The 14,543-nt window shown below is 42.8% G+C and overlaps 1 protein-coding gene across 7 annotated transcripts; it reads left to right on the plus strand.

Annotated features, from left to right (window-relative positions):
* The first annotated feature begins 1,483 nt into the window (after positions 1-1,483).
* VDAC3 (voltage dependent anion channel 3) lies at positions 1,484-14,105 on the plus strand. Of its 7 annotated transcripts, XM_070459749.1 has the most exons (10): positions 2,048-2,264; positions 4,339-4,513; positions 4,631-4,699; positions 5,555-5,604; positions 8,234-8,386; positions 9,272-9,324; positions 10,454-10,681; positions 11,866-12,016; positions 13,153-13,210; positions 13,918-14,105. In XM_070459749.1, the coding sequence occupies exons 3-10, from the start codon at positions 4,633-4,635 to the stop codon at positions 14,007-14,009; spliced, it is 852 nt and encodes a 283-aa protein (XP_070315850.1). In that variant the 5' UTR covers positions 2,048-2,264; positions 4,339-4,513; positions 4,631-4,632; the 3' UTR covers positions 14,010-14,105. The 7 variants fall into 7 exon arrangements, with proteins under 7 accessions (XP_070315851.1, XP_070315850.1, XP_070315848.1 ...); XM_070459750.1 differs by lacking the exons at positions 2,048-2,264; positions 4,339-4,513 and adding an exon at positions 1,484-1,500; XM_070459747.1 differs by lacking the exon at positions 4,339-4,513 and having other exon boundaries at positions 2,049-2,264.
* The last annotated feature ends 438 nt before the right edge of the window (positions 14,106-14,543 follow it).

The raw sequence follows: 14,543 nt of genomic DNA on the forward strand, positions 1-14,543 counted from the left end.
TAGAAGTGGTTTTTATAGACTTTAATGACCTGCTGGGCCCGACAAAGACCAGGTCTGTGCCCGACAAAGGCCAGGTCTGTGCCAAAGTGCAGGCTGAAGTTGTGGCTCTAATATTCATCTGGATGTGAATAAATCTAAGTTTGCTTGCATGACTTTTAATCGCCTATAGCATATTAATTTTCGTCTGTGTTATTAACTAATGAACATTATCCATGTGCCAGGTGGATCACTGTGTACTCTGGATACCTCACCGTCTTTACTATATCAACTACAATCCTCTGAAGTAGACCTTATTCGGTTCTGCCTCACAGATGTGGAAACAGAGACATAGAGTTGCTCGCCAACAACCACAGGGTTGGCAGATCTGAGGTGCCAACCCAGCCTCTTTTGACTCCAAAGCTCACTTTATTTAGCCTACTAACTTATATTGCTTTGCCAATGACATTGATCATTTTTCTGCCTCATTTTCCAAGTCTCACATTATGAGTCCTCTGGGAGCAAGTGTCTTACTTATCTTTTCTTAGCCTGAAATGCTTAAACACAGCAGGGAAATCATCTTTGCCTCTGGTTTCAAGAAGCAACCTGGTATCATGTTCTGAGAATCAAAGACTTTGTGGGGTTTTTTTCTTTTCAACCTTTTTATCTTGAAAAATAATTTAAGACTTACAGGAAAGATTCAAGAATAATGCAATGAAGATCCATAGATCCTCCACCTAAATACACCAATTGTTAATATTGTGAATGTTTCTTCCTGACCATTTGAAAGTTTGTTGCAGACACATGCTATGTCTCTTATGAATTACTATCTGAATATGAATAGATATATGAATTATATATCTCCTAAAAAACAGGCCATTTATCCATGCATGTGTGTTAGCATGTGAGCTCAGTCACATCCGACTCTTTGCAACCCATGGACTGTCACTCATCAAGATCCTCTGTCGATGGGGGTTCTCCAGGCAAGTGGGTCGCTGTGCCCTCCTCCAGGGGATCTTCCTTACCCAGGGATTGAACCTGCATCTCTTTATCTTCTGCATTGCACAAGGATTCTTTACCACGGAGCCACCAGGGAAGTCCCCATTTCTGCATAATCAAGGTATAATTATTACCCGTCAGGAAATTTAACATTGCTGCAATACTAATACAATCGACATTCAAATTTTCTCAATTGTCCCAATAATGACCCTCAATAGCTGCTTTTTGTTTTTTGATCCAGGGTGCAATTTAGGATTGCATGGCTCTCAGGGTCATATCTTTCTTTTGTCTCCTTTAATCTGGAACACTTGACTAGTCTTCTTAACAGTTCATGAAGTTCACGTTTTTAGAAGAGACCAGGTGGTTGTTTTGCAGAACTGTCCCTCAACTGGATTTGCCCGTTTCCTCTGAAACGGAGAGAAAGAACTTCTTGGGTGAGTCATTCTCACACTAGACATCAGCCTGTACCATCCCTGGCGCTGCGCAGTTCCATCCCTTGGTTTAGGAGATGCGTCTGATGTGAAGGTACCCTTTTCTCTTCACTAAGTCATCTATGGGATGATACTTTGGAACTGGACGAATATCCTCAAGCGTCCAGCATCTATTGATGAATTCTGCCTGACGCAGTTCTTGGTGGCTTCAAAGCGGGGCTTTTCTGTTTCAGTAATTTCTTGTACATTTATGAGTTGGAAATCTTCTCTAAAGTTGAGCTGTTCCTCATCCACCTCTTCTCTTCCTTTGAATTACTCCTCCGGTGTCATCTTTTAAGTCACGCCACTTACCCCCTGGGGACCTATGTTCCTCATCGTTAAGATGAGGTGACCTAAAGGCCACATTCTTGAATTTCAGTCACTCTGAGATGGAATCCCCTCACAAGTCTGTCAGGCATCCGCCTGAGAAGGACGCGGCGGGGGCGACCCCTCCACGGGCAAGGGTCGCTAGTGGGCTCCGCGCCTTCTCGCGAGAGCCGGCCCCTCGGGGGATAAAGGCGCGGGCGCCGCGCCTGCGCGCTCACGTCCACCCCGCCCGCCCCCGCGCGCCGGCCCCCGCGGCACGCGCGCGCACTCGGACAGTTGAAGGTGTTGGGCCTCCTCGGGCCCGCGGCGCGCGCCCCCGGAGCGACTCTCCGGCGCAGCCGCGGCGCGGGGCTCGGGGCTCGGGGCGCGCAGGCGCCACGGGCGTGGGGCCGCGCAGGCGCGGACGGCGTTGGTCCGAAGAAGACCTTCAGCGGTGCCCTGGCGGAGCGGACAGGCCCCTCCTAGCGGAGCGGACGGGCCCTCCGGTCGGAGGTGAGGCGAGCCGGGGCCGCGGGCCGGCGGCCGGGCGGGGGCCGGGCGGCCGGGACCCGCGGGAGGAGGCTAACGGAGGCAGGGCCGCCGAACGGGGCGCGGGCCCGCGGGCGGGGGCAGCGGGAACCGGTCTCTCTGGGGACGGGCGGGCCGCGCCGCCACCTGCGCCCCAGCCCGGCCGGCACCCAGGAGGCTGGCTTCGAGGGAAGGCGGGTCCGCGAACTCCCGAGCCCCGGCTTCCTCTCCGGCCTCGGCATCCAGCATCAGGGGGCCCCTCTACTCCCTGCCCCGAGGGGAGGGTGCTGGACGTACAGCTGACGGAGGCGAGGCGAGCCGGCTGTCCCCACGGCGATGCTGTTGTAGCCACCGCCCCCCCATCCCCCGACCCCGCCACCTCCCCTCGCTCCCCGCCCCCGCCTGCGGCTCCGGCAGCCCGGGGGCGCCGTGCACGTCCACTGGCGAGTGCATCGACAGAGCCGCGGCAATGTGTTGGAACGTGACGTGTCTGGGGCTTCTCGAGTTTTTGCTTGCTCATACCAGCAGTGCATTTCCCGTCGGGATCGTGGGCCTGGAAAAGAAAGCTTGAACTGGGCACATTTGAGGTCAGACGACCCCTCCCCCCCACGCGACTTTGCAGTGTCTAGCAAGTGCTTTTGTAAAAGAAGCAAAATGCTAAAAGTCTGTAATGGGTCCCTGGATGGAGGTTTCTAAATACTGAAGTGTATCTTTCGTTTTTGTTTTTTTTTTTTTTAAAGCAAACTGTAAAACCTTAACGTTTCTAATATTTGAGTACATAGTGCCTGGTTTCTATACTTAACCTCTCAAATTATGGGCTTCAGGCAGAATTTCAACAGGTACCACAGTCGTTTGTGATCATAAAGAGTAATATCAGATTGCAGTTGGCAACGTTTAAAAAGTCTCAAATTGATGGTTGGGACACAGAGGACTTGTGTTGTAGATTAATTGCTCTGGAAAAGAACTTTGAAACCTTGTGGCCCATAACAAAGTTTTATTATGGTATGACTCAATACACTTATCTTCTTCATCTTTATTCTTTCCACTTAACTTTATATATATTCTTATACTCTGTTCTCTTAACATATCCTAATGTCTGTCATATTTGACAGGTTTAGGTTAAGGAACACATTTTAAATGAATTCACAGTGAAGAAATGCACCATGAAGTGTGTGTGTGGTGGTCAGGTGTGGCCGGATAGGCAGAAGCTTACTTATTAGCAAGAGGCCGGACTAAGAGCTCTGCTAAATAGAAGTAAATAGGTTTGAACGTGTAGGTGGTTGAGGCATCGTAATTGCAAGGGCTCGCTGGTGCTCTGGATTTTACTGGGGGGTAGTAATGGGGTTAACAGGGGCTTCCCAGGTGGCTCAGTGGTCAAGAATCCACCTGCCAAGGCAGGAAACGCAGGGGAGGCAGGTTCAGTCCCTGGGTGGGGAAGATCCCCTGGAGGAGGAAATGGCAACCCTCTCCAGTATTCTTGCCTAGAGAATCCCATGGACAGAGGAGCCTGGCAACTTAGCATGCACAGTGGGGCTAATGGGGTTGCCTGAGGTGCTCCAGCATGACTTTTGAGGATGCTGCTGGAAGAGATTTCCTGTTGTGCAGAAAGGGCAAAGAATGGTATATTCAGCATTGTTGGTCGGCCTGAGAATTTTGATGAGGATGAGGGTCATCTTGGCAGCAGAGAAGCTGACTGAATCTTCAGGCAAGATGAAGTGAAGCACCTAGGGTGTTTGAAGACTGTAACTTTTAGAGTGTATACTGATTTTTGGTAAGCACATTACTGCAGGTAGGATCTATCCTCTGTCTGGTTAATAGGTTAGATTATAGCACTGTATTTTAAGAAGAGTTTTGAGAGAGTGCATATTCTGGATGAATACACTTCAATTAGTGTAACTCAACTGGATTTCAGAGTGGCAAAAAATGTTAGCTCTGAAGATGTTTGCATCTGCTTTACAGATCCTCAGAATATTTGCTTTGTCATCTTACACAGCCCTCTGGCTTTACGACTGCCCAAGACATGTTTTACTAATGTACACTTTTGCATCCTTTTAAAAAGTGAAAGTCCAGTTTAACAGAACATCTGCTTCAGCCTTCAAGAAATTTCTCTTTGAAATGCAATCAGAAAGATGACCTCTGAATCTCATGAAAAACACCCTTTCATTCTTCAGATTTCTGGAAAGCTCTTTTTAAAGGAGCAGCGTGCTTTCTCTGAACTTTGCTTGCCTTAGGAGGTAAACATTAATGATGCAAAGCAAGAAACACTGTATACCTCTTCTTACAGGACTAAACACTTGAAGTGAATAAGTACTAAATATTATTTATTCCCTGTCCTTATTTTTCTTTATAAGATATGTGTAACACACCGACTTACTGTGACCTAGGAAAGGCTGCCAAAGATGTCTTCAACAAAGGATATGGTAAGTATGCTGTTGTAAACTGCCAGTGTGGGGTAAGCATTCATACTGAATGCCTAAGATATGGGCGCTACTGTGCTCAGTAAAATGAGGTTAAGTCAACATTAATCTATTTCACAAGATTTAAGGGGATAACTATTAGCAGGTTACTAGACTTCTTTTTTTAGAGGTGGAGTGCCACAAGCATTAAAAGCCATTGTGTACATAAACACATAATATTTGCATATTTAATATTATCTGTGGGGTGAAATAGTATAAATCTGTAATGTATGTGCCTCCTTTGGTTAGCTTTGGGGACAGTTAAAGCAAGGAGTGTGTTTTTCCTCCTCCAGATACTCACAATGTTTTCATGAGCATGAAACCCCAGCTTTTGACTTCTTTGGAGGAACATACAGTGTTTGAAACCAAGTAGACATTTAGTTTTGGTTTTAAAAATGTAGTCTTGAAATTTTTAAGTTTTTGTGCTGTACACATTTGATTTTTTATTAATTAATAGTATTAATTATGTATTTTAAGCTTGTGTATATGTATAATTTCTGATAATTTTGGTTCTTAAAAGAATGCATTTTTCTTTCATCCATTGGTTTTTTTTCACTTATATTTATGTCTTTATTATTTTGGCTTTAAAAATTACGCTTAATTTTTGTTAGCATTTTGTTGTAATTTTTGGTTACAATTCAGTTTTTGTTAGAATTTTGTTATAATTCAATTTCTTATGGAACTCTCACCTAACAGGAATACTGAATATTTTCCGTATGAAATGTACTACGGACTATTTTCATAATTTCTAAATTGTTAAGACTGGAGTGGATGTCACATTTTGTACATCACTTATTTTGTGTGTGTGTGTGTCTCTAGGATTTGGCATGGTCAAAATAGATCTGAGAACCAAGTCATGTAGTGGAGTGGTAAGTACTTAATATACTGTTAATAGATGTAGCATAATTAAAGGAACCTGTTTGAAAATCATTGTTTAGTCAAGTCACTTGAAACAGCATACCTTTGGCGCTGCGCTATCTTCCCTAGAGCCTTGTCCTCCTCTCAGATTTCAGAGCCACTGAGCCAGTTGAGCCCAAGGACGATCAAGCTGAATTTAGGGGGAGATCGTTGTTTGTCATTATAAAAGTATTCTGAGTCTTACTCTCAGAAGATATAGAATACATGTGTATACGTATCTATATGTGTGTATATATATATATTTTATGCCGTATTTTTATACTTTTGTGAATATGTATGTGGACACTAAAATCTTTGCTTCCTTTTTATTGGGTTCATGCAAACTTTGTTGCCCTTTTACAAAAACTAACTTTAGTCTCTGTCCCATCATGATTAGTTGAAACAAATGTAGAAATACATGCAATGGTTAGTCAGCTTTTATTAATGTTCATAAAGTCTTTTCCTGGAAGTTAAGAAATAAAGGATATATCACCATATATCACTAACCAGAGCTTTTATAAGTTTCAGCAAATAGATCAAGTTTACATTCACCTTATTCTCTGATTTCTCCATATTGGCTGCATTTTTTTTCTTTGGTATTTGTCTCTTCAAACCAGTGCAAATTTTATTTCTGGATATAATGATTTAATTAGAAGGGCAAGAAGTATGTGGAGTATTTATGATGCTTTGTCTGATACTTCATCTAATCCTGGTTTGTCACTATTCTTTCCCTGGATTTTCTAGTAGTAAATAAATATTTATGCAACTACCCTCCTAAGATGGGATTTTGTTATGTAGTCTATTAAAACAGAAAAATCACACTCATTTTAATTAGTATTTCAGATTTGCTCAAGGTAGTTTTGTGTTGAGAAAACCAACAACTAAAATTTTGTCTCCCTTTCATGCTGCTGTTGTGTGTGAATATTCATTCAGATGGTAAGAAAAACAGTATATTTGTGTGCTTTGTTTTTATGGCTGTTTTTGTTCTTTAGTAGTGATTTAGGAAAAATTTCATCCCTTGCTCCAGATTGCCTAGATTGTATCTTGGTATTTTTATGATATGCCATTTATAACAGTAACATTTCCATGATTGTTTTGTTGCATACTAGCATCACAGCAGAACTGTAGATGTTATGTGCATGTTATAAATATATTTTGCACTGTTTGAGCTAATTATGAAATTAAACAAAAGTTGAAGTAATTATGAACCTGAAACTCAACTTAGGAAAATTATAAGCTTGTGTTTGAGATCTGGAGCTCTGGTATTTTAGATTTTTGACAGAGCTTCAGATGAAGAAATAGTGATGATAAGAAAGAAATACAGACTAAATACTCTTCTACCTTAATTTTTTGCACCAAAATTAAGGTTTATATTTGCTATAATTGCAAGTTTATAAAAGGTAAATGTGAAAAATAAAACACTCGGTAGCTGGATCTACTAAAAGACAGTGATGTGAGTTGTTAAAACATGACTAGCATTTTGTCATGTTTTGCCAAGGCCTTGCCCTTAGTGTGCAGTTTGATAGTCTCTTTGAAAACTTGCTGTGCCGTAGAGATTAACAGATCACAGTTTCCCAGTTGTGTCATCAGCCTGTAGAACGCGAGTTAGGGGGCAGGGCATTTGGTGGGGGAAGGATTCATATTGCAGGTGGTAAAACAAGTGCGGCAGAGTTGCTGGTGTTTCCTGACTGTTGGCAGTATTTCAGAGATGGTCTTTGAAAACAGGGCCAATCAGAAGTGTGTCTTCCTTGACAGTTCCTAGATTGTCAGTGACAGGTGCTGACTGTTTGCTTCCCCCCTAGAACGAGATGTATTTCTAACTGCTTACTGTCATATGACTGGGGGACCTCTAACTAGGGAGGAGGATTTATTTTGAGCCATTCATAGTAACTATTTGACAGGGGAGAGGGAGGAAGAGGGATAAGTTACAACATTCCATTTTGTTGTGGAAAATGGATAGATACTATCAAATATTGAAATTGTTTATGCTGAAAATCTTAAAGATAGTTTTGTGGGCAAAAGCAATAAATTTTTCTTAACACTGTGAATGTACTTAATGCCAGTGTAACTGTACACATAAAAATGGTTAATTTATGTGAAGTGTATTTCACCGCAATGAAAATTTAAAAAAAGTTTTTAATGCAGTAAAGTTATGGCCCTATTAAAAGGAGGGAATCTAAAGCTTCCAGTGTTTGGGGATTTTTTAAAGACTTTAAAATTAACTAATAGTTCAAAAGGTCTGATAGAGAACTAAGTCTTTTTCATGTCATGAAGTAAATGTTTAAGATTTGATATTTTTGTCTTTACGAAAGGCATTTTCAGTAAAGATATTTTTCTTTTAAAAGAGAGTTTGGGATTCCCATTTAGTAAGAGGGTATATGGAATAGAAATACCAGTAAGAGAGGTGGAGTAATGGGAAGTTTGCAAGACTGGTTACAATATCTAGAGATTAGAAGGAAAAAGGAGAGCAGGAAGTAAGTTGCTACAGAGTAGGGTTGTGGTAGAAAGTCAGTTGTATTGGTTTCTGCTGCATTGAATACTGTTTTCTGGAATGAATATTTTCTATTTGGTGAGCTGATTTTAATTATTTTTTCTTACCAGGAATTTTCTACTTCTGGTCATGCTTACACTGATACAGGGAAAGCATCAGGCAACCTAGAGACCAAATACAAGATTTGTAACTATGGGCTGACCTTCACCCAGAAGTGGAACACAGACAATACTCTTGGGACAGAAATCTCTTGGGAGAATAAGGTAAGAGAGCGTTGGAAGTTATTTGTAGGGTAAACTTAATCTTGGGGATAAGATGATAGACAAACTTTGTCATCAGTTTGTCCACAATATTACTTTTGTCTACAGTATATATTTTGTCCAAATATAATCTGAGCGAAGTCTTGTACACTGTCTAGGTGCCGTATTTTTTTTTCTGCACATGGTCTTCTTTGGTATGTTTTATGTTTCTAGAAAGTAAGATTTTGTTGGTGAGTACATAATTATGACATGTTTTGTTCTGACCACTTCTACTTACTGTTACACAGTTGGGCCTCTCTTGAGCAGACCAAGCTATTTGTAGTGATTTAATTTTGTTTTTGTAATCGTTGCAAAATTGACTCCACAGAAAAATGTTTCTGAAAATTCTTTAATGTTTTTAAAGAGAAACTCTTTCATTAGATGCTTGTCAAGTGCCTGCTACATTCAGGGCACTATTTTTTGAGGTATGTCTGTATGCACATTTTCATATGTAGATAATGCATCTGTATAGCTGAATAAGTTACTTAGGTTGGTTTGTTAACTGTCCAGTTACCATAACAATTTCAAAAGAGCATCACAGTTATTTTGTCACACTGGGCTTTTGTTGTTTTGTACTCTTAATTTACATTATTGGCTATTATAGTTGGATCTGACCTGTATGTCTTAGCCTGCTTTTTTGTGAGAATCGTGATGAAGCCTGGGATGAGGGGAGTGGGGTGGGGGCAGGGAAAAGGCAGAAGAGGCAGTTTATGAAATAATCTAATATTTGGCTTTCTTTAATGACTTCCTTGTTAGCGAAGAAGTCAGAGAAAACTTTAGAATTGGTTTCTCAAGTCAAGAAAAGAATTGAAAAATGCTAATTGTTAAATTTAAATCTTTATTTTTCAGTTGGCTGAAGGGTTGAAACTGACTCTTGATACCATATTTGTACCGAACACAGGGTAATTATCCCAACTCCGTTTTCTGAAATGGTCTTGTTTCTTGAAGGGATGGAGGGGGCTGCAGGAGGAGCTCCGAAGGGGAGGCAAGCCGAGACCTGTGTGTGCAGGAGATGGGAAGGAAGACCGCTGGAGGCAGGGGGCGGTTTTCATTTGAAATGTGGGCAGATGAACAAGGACTTGTAAATCTAATTCAAAGAGGCACACTGGGAAAAACGTAGGAGCGAGAAGGGTCTGAGACTAGATGTTTTTTAAGCTATTCTGAGGATTCTTGGATGTGAGGTCTTGCTGGGAAGTTAACATCTTTAGAAAAGCGTGTCGTCTCCTGGCAGCAGAACAGTGTAAAGAGCAGTTCTGCTTGCTTGCTTTCTTAGCCTTTGTAAATCCCCAACTTCTCTGACTCAGTGTTTTCATCTGTAAAGTGGGGATTCTGTTGTTTCCTACCTGCCTGTCTCTAAAGGAGAGGCGCTCGATGGGGTGAGCTCCTCCTGAGCTGTGAAGCAGGCTTGCCCCTCCTGCCGCACGCCTGCATTGTCTTCCGGACGAGTGTCCTCATAAGAGGCCTGATTGGAATCGCCCTGGACTGTTAAGGGCTAGTTTTGTGTTCACAAAATTGTCCTTCAGAAATGTACACTTCCGTCCCACATTATCCAGGGAGACAACACTGACCTGAGGAAAATAAGCATGCTTACCAAAAAATTAAGTACATTTCTCTTTGTGACAGGTTAATAATCTAAAATTGTGTCGGGTGTTACCTTTTGTACCATTTGGAAACATTTAAAGAAATTTGGTTTCTTGTATATCTATATACATATGCATTCAAGTTATTCATTTGGTACTGAAAATCTTGTACCTTTTTATACTTTTCGTATGCTTTTGTGAAATTAATCATGAAATACCCTATCATCTGAACTTAACAGTAGAGAATAGGTAAAAAAAATAGTATATTTACTTCAAATCCTAGCAAAATTACATTTTAGAGCTAAGTCATTTGAAACATTGTTAGTCTGTTTGTGCCTTCTACCAAAATAATATTTACATTGGGGGAGAAATGGGATCTTACTCTCAAGATTCCTAGACGGCAGTAAAAGCTCATGTTGTTTTCATTGTGTTGTTTTTGTTTGTTTTACAGAAAGAAGAGTGGGAAATTGAAGGCCTCATATAAACGGGATTGTTTCAGTCTTGGCAGCAATGTTGATATAGATTTTTCAGGACCAACCATCTATGGCTGGGCTGTGTTGGCCTTTGAAGGTTGGCTTGCTGGCTATCAGATGAGTTTTGACACAGCCAAATCCAAACTGTCACAGAATAATTTCGCCCTGGGTTACAAGGCTGCAGACTTCCAGCTGCACACTCATGTGTGAGTGTTCCAAGTTCAGAGTTCCTCCTTTCGTGCCGGTGCAGCCGCCCAGAAGGAGGGTGGCCGTTAGCATGTTGCACAGGCTGGAAGGGGGTGGTGCTTGCATGTGATGATGCCGTGGTGGACACAGCCTTGCTGTGCGGTCCTGGAGGTCAGCAGGCACCACGGGCCTTGCTGCCCTTGGCGCTGGTGCTCGCTGGCCTGCGAGCCTGGGATGGAGAGAGCGAGGCAAGGATTCCCTTTGGTGGGAGGGGGCCTGTGGAGAGGTGTCGCTGCTTCCTCTGGTTCCCTGCTCATCTTGGCAGTTTCCGGAAGCAGGTCTGTTTGCATCAGGAGTAACCCCCTGATGGATCAGAGTCCTGGAGCAGCACCAGTGTAGTTCTGTGGAGGTGTTCAGGTACCTGGGTGTGACCCCAGGTACCTGTGTTGTATTCAGAAGTAGCAGGGTCCCCAGAGCAGGCCTGGGTTCAAGTCTGTAGGCTGCAGCCTGTTGGTTACATGCATTTGAACTTTAAACTGTTATTTCATGTCTTGGCCTCCTGGGCACTACCAGTGTCCCACAAAGAGAAGGATTAGCCCTGTGTTTTTGAAGTGTTGCAGATTGCCGTCCGCTAGACACTGTAATCCACTTACGATGACTAGAGTCTCTGGTGGTGTGGACAGAGGCATTGAAGTTGGTGGAACAGTATTATCAGGAGAGCCATCGGAGCTCGGGCTGACCCCTGAGATGCTCTGAAACTCCTTGGGTCAAGCCCGGTAGCCGTTGCATGGAAGGTGCTTTCTTCTGCTCAGGTTGTGTCTGAATGAAATCCAGAATTGGCTTGTACTAGTGTATATGTTTTTTCACAGAATCTTTGTGGAACTCTATTTTGAAGTTTCTAAGTTCTATGAACAACTGAGAGACATCCAGATTATATCTACTTGGTATCTGCCTTTGTGCCTAGTCAAATGCTGTTTAAGAAATTTATATCATGTGGGGGAGCCAAGTAAATGAATCAGATGTTACTGTGCTTTAAGTTAGGTGGTTATAAACTATATAACTTTTATTTGACAGTCATTTATGCTAGAAGTTTACTGAAATCTGTAGTTATAAAATAAGACCCTGATTTAGATAGCCTTGGAGTTTGTTTCCATATTGTAACAAACTAGACACTTAATGAGTTTTTCTTGTGCCGTGAAAACAGGAATGATGGCACTGAGTTTGGAGGGTCAATCTACCAGAAGGTGAATGAGAAGATTGAAACGTCGATAAACCTCGCGTGGACAGCTGGCAGTAACAACACCCGCTTCGGCATCGCTGCTAAGTACAAGCTGGACTGTAGAACTTCTCTCTCTGTAAGGATGTGCTGTCAGACGGGGTCTGCTCTTAGGGTTTCATCTGAGTTACAGATGGACGTTGTGACACGGTTGTGCTTTGCATGTTCTTTATTACACAGCGCTGGTCACTGTAGCGAGAGGAGCCTCTCCCTGAAGTCAGGAAACATGGGTTTCAATCCTGGTTCTTCCCGTATTTGTTGTCTGACCTTCTCAAGTCATTTTATCTCTTTGGCCTCAAAATTTTCTTATCTACAAATTCCTGGGTTTCAATTACTTTTCTTGTTGCCATTAGTGAAAGTCTGTCAGTTGTGTCCTATTCTTTGCAACCCCAAGGACTATACAGTCCATAGACTTCTCCAGGCCAGAATACTGGAGTGGGCAGCCCTTCCCTTACTCGGGGCATCTTCCTAACCCAGGGATTGAACCAGGTCTCCCGTATTCCAGGCGGACTCTTTACCAGCTGAGCCACAAGGGAAGCCCAAGAATACTGGAGTGGGTAGTGTATCCCTTCTCCAGGGGGTCTTCCTGACCCAGGAATCGACTGGGGGTCTCCTGCATTGCAGGTGGATTCTTTACCAACTGAGCTATGAGGGAAGCCCAGTTGCCATTAGTAATTCTTGTTAATAATGCTAATTGAGCTCTTAAATTTCAGGTTCTGTGCTAAGACTTTGTATTATCTCATGTAATCCTCACAACTACTCTTGTTTGGTGAATAATATTTCCCTCTTCCCCCATTTTACAGACGAGGGAGCTGAGACGTAGAGCGGTCAGGTAACTGCCCAGGATCGCTTAGTGAGAGGCATGTCAGGGTTTGACCCCGACCACTCTGTCACCAGAGGTCATTCTCTTGCCACTGTCAGAGGTCATAAAACTGATCTCAGAAGAATCCAGTGCACAGGGAGGAGTGTTTGGCCACACGGTGTTCTAACATTTTGCTCGAGGCCTTTAAGCTGCATGCTTTAGGTCCCCTCTGTCCCTGCTAGTCCTACTGACTTCTTAAAAGATTTATCTTTTATTGATTTAGCTTTCTGTTTCAGTAATTCTGGATTGGTCCTAAGGTGTTTCAGCTTTGGAAATCTGATGCATGAAGTGGTTGTGTTGGCCTTGCATGTTATGAAACTGATTTCTGTTCCTGTTTCATCTTCTTATCTTAGGCTAAAGTAAATAATGCCAGCCTGATTGGACTGGGTTATACTCAGACCCTTCGACCAGGTGAGTAAGGGAATGAATAACAGTGGGCTTGGAGAATGTGAGTGAGGAATAATGAAAATTACAGACAACCTGTCTGTAGTCACTTTAGGGAAATTCAGACAACTGTGTAACATTTGGTGGTTCGAAGTAAAACAGATTCAGTACTTTTGTTTAAAAATATGTGTGTGTATTTTTTTTTTCCATTTATTTTTATTAGTTGGAGGCTAATTACTTTACATCATTACAGTAGTTTTTGTCATACATTGAAATGAATTAGCCATGGATTTACATGTATTCCCCATCCCGGTCCCCCCTCCCACCTCCCTCTCCACCCGATCCCTCTGGATCTTCCCAGTGCACCAGGCCCGAGCACTTGTCTCATGCACCCAACCTGGGCTGGTGATCTATTTCACCCTAGATAATATACATGTTTCAATGCTGTTCTCTTGAAACATCCCACCCTCGCCTTCTCCCAGAGTCTAATTATAACTTGGTCCCTCTGGCTTGTGAGTTTGGTTGATCACTCGTCATTCTTAAGTCTGAACTCTAAGTCGAGTGTGTCTTGACTGCTTTACAGATGAGGTGGTTATGGATCCCTAGTGTTAAGTTAGTAATAGCTGTAATCTCTCTGCCAGCTGAACCGATGCTGCTGACTCCACCCGGGGTTTCTAGGAAACAGAATCTGATTGTGATGCTGTTACAAGTAATTGTGGTCTTCTTCTTTTCAGGAGTGAAACTGACCCTGTCAGCTCTAATCGATGGAAAGAACTTCAATGCAGGAGGGCACAAGGTCGGTCTGGGATTTGAACTAGAAGCTTAATGTGGTTTTGAATAAAGCATCAGCTTTGTCCCTGGAGGTGAAGAGAAATGAACCCACTATGTTTTGGCCTTAAAATTCTTCTGTGAAATTTCAAAAGTGTGAACTTTTTATTCTTCCAAAGAATTGTACTCCTCCCCACACTGAAGCTTAGGTACCGAGTCCATCCTAAGGGGGGTGCTTGAAGGCGTGCCCGGAAGTTGTCACGTTTGTGCCACATTTCAGTTCAGTTCCACAGTGTTTTTTTCAATGTGTTCCTCTGCGACGGTGTAGTGTCATGTTCAAAGGAGACAACCCGACCCTCTGGTTGTCCATCACGTCCTGCATGTCCCACACCACTTTTTCATGACCTTGTAATATATTGGTCTCTGTATGGTAGTAGCATCTTTGGTTTTGCATCAGAGTAAAATAAAATAAACCCATCACATTTGGAACATAAACTGCCTGGACCTGGGTGCTCGTGTTTGGTGTGACCGACTCTGCTGTGAGGAGCGCTCTTGTGGGCGGGCTCTGTGTCTGAATGGGTCTCTGCTCCTG

This window comes from Odocoileus virginianus, chromosome 32, assembly GCF_023699985.2.
Source record: "Odocoileus virginianus isolate 20LAN1187 ecotype Illinois chromosome 32, Ovbor_1.2, whole genome shotgun sequence".
In the NCBI taxonomy this organism is placed as follows: domain Eukaryota; kingdom Metazoa; phylum Chordata; class Mammalia; order Artiodactyla; family Cervidae; genus Odocoileus; species Odocoileus virginianus.